This window comes from Sminthopsis crassicaudata, chromosome 1 (genome assembly GCF_048593235.1).
Source record: "Sminthopsis crassicaudata isolate SCR6 chromosome 1, ASM4859323v1, whole genome shotgun sequence".
NCBI classification, from domain to species: Eukaryota; Metazoa; Chordata; class Mammalia; order Dasyuromorphia; family Dasyuridae; genus Sminthopsis; species Sminthopsis crassicaudata.
In genome coordinates this window covers 69,185,417-69,191,428 of record NC_133617.1, presented here as the reverse complement: position 1 = coordinate 69,191,428, position 6,012 = coordinate 69,185,417, and the positions used below count along the sequence as shown (strand labels likewise).

The 6,012-nt window shown below is 36.6% G+C and overlaps 1 protein-coding gene across 2 annotated transcripts in view; it reads left to right on the top strand.

Moving 5' to 3' along the window:
- Nucleotides 1-217: 217 nt before the first annotated feature.
- The window catches only part of LOC141566077 (putative adhesion G protein-coupled receptor E4P), a 45,913-nt gene continuing 40,118 nt past the window's right edge, over nt 218-6,012 (top strand). Inside the window, exon 1 of one of the 2 annotated variants that reach the window (XM_074310119.1) lies at nt 218-268. In XM_074310119.1, coding sequence (XP_074166220.1) covers nt 238-268 — 31 coding nt within the window. In that variant the 5' untranslated portion in view covers nt 218-237. The remainder of the gene's footprint in view (nt 269-6,012) is intronic. The other variant, XM_074310127.1, reaches the window with a different exon arrangement.

The window sequence follows — 6,012 nt, the reverse complement described above, 5'->3', positions numbered from 1 at the left end:
GGGAAGAATGGTGCTTCGCAATGCATAGATTTCCTCAGTTTTAACTTTATCCCCATTATTCAAGTTTCCTCTAGAAACAGTGACAATTAAAAATCTTCTTCATAACATCTTGTGGATTTCAAAATATTTTCCTGTTATTAACTTTACCCACCCACTCAAAATATTACAAAACACCAAGGGTAGATAAAAGAAGTTATAGTTCCCTCTTGGTTTTCAGACAGAAGCTTACCAAGAATCATGGCTGAGAATTGGTTCTTACTTCTTTGGGGTAAGTGGCAAATTGCTTCTTTTTACATATATATTGCTTTACTTGCAATCTAATCTTTACAAAAAACTAGTTAGTACTTCCATGGATTTCCTGACAAGAATAATCACACATGACAGTGAATTTCTCTGGTATTTTAAAGGTTTACAAAATGTTTTACTGAAAACAACCACATTTGACAGGTATTATTCATCCCAAATATTTATAATTACTATTTGTATCCAACCTGTGGCAGAGAATTTCCAGCTCACTTTGGTCTGATCAGTCACGATTGGACATACTGTAACTTGAGTCTAACATAGTGATATCATTTTGGTCCTCTCCAGAATGGACACCAATCAATCCTTATTAAACTGAAAGGAAAACTAGGATCAAGAAAGAGAAAGGCTTTGTCTGGAGTCACTCAACTGATGACCACGCAAAGATATTTTATTAAAATATTAGGAGTTCTCAGGATCCACAGCTTTTCTTTACAGAGAAGGAAACTGAGGCATAGAGAAGTCAGGGAATTGTCACACATTGCATAGCTAATAAATGTCACTGCCAGAATAAAGCATTAGAGATCAACTTGCCCAATATTTTCATTTTGTAGATGAGAAAATTGAAACCTAGAACAAGGAAGGAATTTACCCAAGTAGTTGTATTACATTCTCAAATTTTTTTTACCTTATAATGATCAAGCTGACCTTGAAGAATAGAAAATGTTCCTTCTTTTCAGGATATGTTCTGAAAACAAATATTCTGCCAAATACAGTTCATACTTTGCTTAACTTTTTTGAGCTACTATCATTCATGTTAATATACTATTCATACTATCTTTCACCTGGAAAAGGGTACAGGAAGGGTTATATTTTGAAATGGAAGTGATAGAAAAACAAAATATATCAATAAAAATTTTAGAAGGGAAAAAAAGCCCAGTGATTGATTGTTGGCATCCAGTTCCAGTTTTATTATTATTTTTGTTACCTTGAAGGGATATGCTCTTGTTCTTGTGCTCTCTTTCTTAATACTCTGTGATAGCCAAACATACTGGAAAGAAGAGGTTGATATTATAAAGATTAATGTTATTAAGAAGATTAAGCCTTAAATATCCCAATTCATCACATTGACCCTTGCTTCATTGCTAGCCCTTTTTCTATGTGTCAGCATTTCAGAATATTCAATCAATCAATGAACAAGCATTTATTAACAATATGCAGTGTGCCAGGGATGGGGGAGGGGACACAGCTAGGTAGCACGGTAGATACAGAAGTGCCAGGCCTGGAGTTGGAAGATTCATCTTCATGAGTTTAAATCTGGCCTCAGACAGTTACTAGCTGGGTGACCTGTATTGTTTGTCTCAGTTTCTTCATCTGTAAAATGAGCTGGAGAAGGAATGACAAACCACTCCAGTATCTTTGCCAAGAAAACCTCAAAAGCAGTGGCAGAGAGTCGGACATGACTGAAAAAGACTGAAAAACAACAATATGTGTCAGGGACTCAGCTAAGTGCTTATGGAATAAAAACAAAATCAAATTTCTTATTGGTCTCAGGTTGCTTACAATCTACACGAGGAAACAAAATGTACATGTATAAAGAAAGTAAGCACAAAGCAACTTCACTGGGAAATTTGGAGGAACTAATCACTAGAAAGATCAGAAAAGACCCCGGGAGAAGATAACACTTAAAATAGGTTGTAAAGGAATCCATTTAAAAGAGCCTTCAGTCCCCAAAGAATCTTCATTGAGGAGTGAGAATATTCCAGGCATTGGGGAAACCCTATGCAAAGACACAGAGAAATAAATTGTTTGTGCAGAACAGTGTGGAGGCCAATTTGGCTGCACATGTAGAGCATAAAGGAAAATAATATATAATAAATCTTAGAAATCTACTTAGAAACCAGATTAGGGATGGCTTTTTAATAATAATCAGAGGTATATAGAGCTATTTTGACTGCATGGTGGATGGATTGGAGAGAGAAGAGACTTAAATCTGGGAGACCATTGCCAAATGGTAGTTTTGTGAGTGGAGAAAATGTAATGGATATGAGCGATATTGCAGAATGTAGGAGTGTGTTGGAACCAACTCAGATTGTCTCAAGAGAGCTTGATTGTCAAATTTTCAGTCTGCATTCACACTTTAAAAACCTGCAAATGCTATAATTCATGGCTTGTTTTTTTTTTTATTTTGTAAATTGTCTAGACTTTCTTAAATAATGGAGAAAATGGTAACAATGTAGATTAAAAGTGTGTCCAGCAGATAATTTCCCCTCGCTGAAGATGGGATAAACACTTGTCAATTGACTAGCTAGAATGGATACAGAGAAGTGAGAAGTCTAGGAAGATACCAAGGTTTTGAAATTGGGTCACTATTTCTCAATGTCACAACAATAATATTTTCAACTTTCTTCTAATGCTAGATTTATATCATTAGAAGTATTTATATCATTAGAAAAGACAAATGAGCCAGCAGGAAGACTATTTCTATATGCTTACTTTTCTTCAACCCCAATAACATATTTAGTGAGTTAGAGGAATTAGATATTTTAATGCAAGATTGATAATTTTTGGAAAGGGGAAATAGGTTGATTGTTGTCCATCATTGTCATCAGTAAATGTTCCTTGAGCACTTACTTAATGCATTAAGGTAGACATGCTACCATTCTGGATGGGTCACTAATTAGCTATATGTCTTGGAGAACTTCTCAAAGATCTAGTTAAAAAACATGAAGGGATTTGACTAGGTCAGAGATTCTTATAACATCTGTAGTCTCCAAATGTATTTTAAAATATTTTGATAACTATTTCAAGGCCATTATTTTATGTAGCTAAAATTATCCTTCTGAGATGGTGTTCTTAGGCTTCACCAGACTGACTTATAAAGGGGAGGTTAGGGTCTATGGCACCATGAACATTAAGAAGAAAAAATAGAAAAAAAGAACATTAAGACGTTCTGGTCTAGGTGAATGCTCTGGCTCCTTCTAACTCTGACATTTTCGTGACATGATACCATCACCTGCCATTAGGATGTACTATGTAGAATCTTACAATCCCTAGAAGCAACATAGTTAATAGTCCTGGATTTGAATCCATCTCTTCTCTGAGTTCAGTTTTCACTTGTGTATAATGAGACATCTGGGCATAATCTCTATTCCAATCTGAAGAATCCATAAACTGATACATTGAATCTCATAGAGTATAACCTATGAAACATTGGCCTGGGAGTCAGAGAGAATTGCATTTTTTTTTCCTGAGGCTGGGGTTAAGTGACTTGCCCAGGGTCACACAGCTAGTAAGTGTTAAGTGTCTGAGACCAGATTTGAACTCTGGTCCTCCTGAATTCAAGGCTGGTGTTCTATCCACTGTGCCACCTAGCTGCCCCTGAGAATTGCATTTCAATCCTGCCTCAATTGCTTTTTAACTGTGTAACGTTGGGAATGTGCCTCGACTTTAATGTGCCTCTATAGTATCATCTGTAAAATGAGGGGATTTGACTCAATGACCTCTAAGGTTCTTTTCAGTTCTTAATCTATAATCTTATAAGTAAAATAAATGGAAGAGGAGGAGAAATTTAAAATTAAAATGTTAAAATCAATTGTTTATAAAAAAAAATCAAAAAGGGAAAAAAACACAGTGTGATATATAGTGGAAAGAGTAATGCTCTTAGGGGTGGAGGTTAAGAGTCTTGATTTCAGTTCTTCAATTCTGGCTCTGATACATACTCAGTATGGAATAAAGGATAAGTAACCTTGACTCTCAGAAACCTCAGTTTCCTCATCCTATAAAGTAGGGATAATATTACCTGCACTCATACCCTCCAAGTTGTAGAGATTAAAAGAGATGATATGATAATCATGGGGTCATAAGAATTAGGATTGGAAGGTCCTTAGTGATCTTCTCTTCCACACAATATCTTTTCTTCCTGTTGCCATTGTTTAGATGGAGAAACTGAGGCCTGAGGAAGGGAAGTGATTCACTCATTGTCACACAGATGGTATTTGGTAAAACTGGGATTTGAACCCAGATATCACCTACTTCATAGGGTTTCTAATATTTAAGCACCTAACATCCTGGAGAAATGAGAGTTGTTATTAGCAAATGATTGTGCAAGATACTGGAAAGTGCTGCAGGAGTTCCATCAACTCGTCACTGGATTAGTATCTACCTCTGTGGATTAGCTCCAATTTAATCTGAATATGTCTCATTTATACATTATTGTCTGCATGTTTTCTTTCTTTTTAGTCTAGAAGCTAGTCTTCTCTTTTGCCTTACTTTTTAGCTCTAGCACTTGGTACAGTGCCTGGAACATCTTAGGTATTAAATTTTTATTGACTTGAGAGTGGGAGCCCCCCCAATAGAAGTTCAGATCACAACCAGTCATGCCTTTCATCCTTGGTGATTCTTGGCTGAATTTGAAAGGAGATGATGTATAAGAAGACGTGAAAGGTAGGTGAGAGCCAGATTTTGAAGGGCTTAAAGTAACAAATGAGACAATAGGAATTCCATACTGGAGTTAATAGGGAGCTACTGAAGATTTTTGAGCAGGGGAGTAACATGATCTGACCCGTGCTTTTAGAGACATTGATTTGGACAGATGTATGGGTGATAGCTAGAGGAGGGGAGAGATTGGATAAAAGGATAAAAGGAAGCCACTTAGTGGCCTATTATAGCTCAAGTGAGCAGTGATGAGGGACTGAGAAAAAGATGGTTACATGAAATAGAGCTAACAAAACTGGGTAAATGTTTGGGGAAAGTGAGGGATAAGAGACACTGGATGGTTGAGGAAGACTTCTGGATTTTCAAACCTCAGTGACTAAAAGACTGGAGGTTTCCTTAACATAAATAGGGAAGTTAGGAAGGAGGATGAGGAGGGAGGATAGGGGGAAAAATGGCGAGTTCAGTTTAAACATATTCAGCGATGGAACATGCAGATAGAGGTGTCTAGTAAGCAATTGATGAAGATGGCCTGGAGCTCAGCAGACAGATGAGGGCAAGATGGATAGTTATTTGTATGGAAAATATCATTAAGCAGATAGAAATTACTCAGACTCAGAAGAATTGGTCTGAGAAGTAGGAGGAGAACCAGGTAGGAGCAGGGTCTTAAAAACTCAGAATGAAAAAAGAAGTTGGAAGGGAAGTGTAGTCAACAATTGAGGTAAAGAAGGATGACCATTGAGAAAAGACCATTTGCTGATAACAATAAGGAAGGAGAATAGCAATCTCATTCCTCTTTTCCTATAATCTCAATCTTCTTTTCCTCTTAACTTTTATTTGGAGACTGGGTTTCCCTATTTTGTCAGATAGAATCTATTCAAATCCTAATGCCGATTAACACAGAAAATGTAACTTGCTTCATTTCTGACCTTGGCTGGCCTTAGGCAGCCTATTGAACCTCCTTTCTCAGAGGATCACCATATTGATGCTAAGCTTTATGTGGACACCTGTCAACTTTAGCCCTGCAGCAATGTCTGAGCTATCAATCTTATTGTCTCTAGTTGTAGGGATTACATGTGGCACACCTATTGATTCTCTTTATCTAACTTGTTAAATATTGTAGAACCCAAATATTGTTAATAACTCTCTATTAACAGAGTACAGTATTTTCAATCTGCATTTAAAATCCTCCACCTCAACTGTGAACAGATCCAACCATTCTGGAGAGCAATTTGGAACTATGCTCAAAAAGTTATGAAACTGTGTATACTCTTTGATCCAGCAGTGTTTCTACTGTGCTTATATCCCAAAGAGATCTTAAAGGAGGGAGAGTGT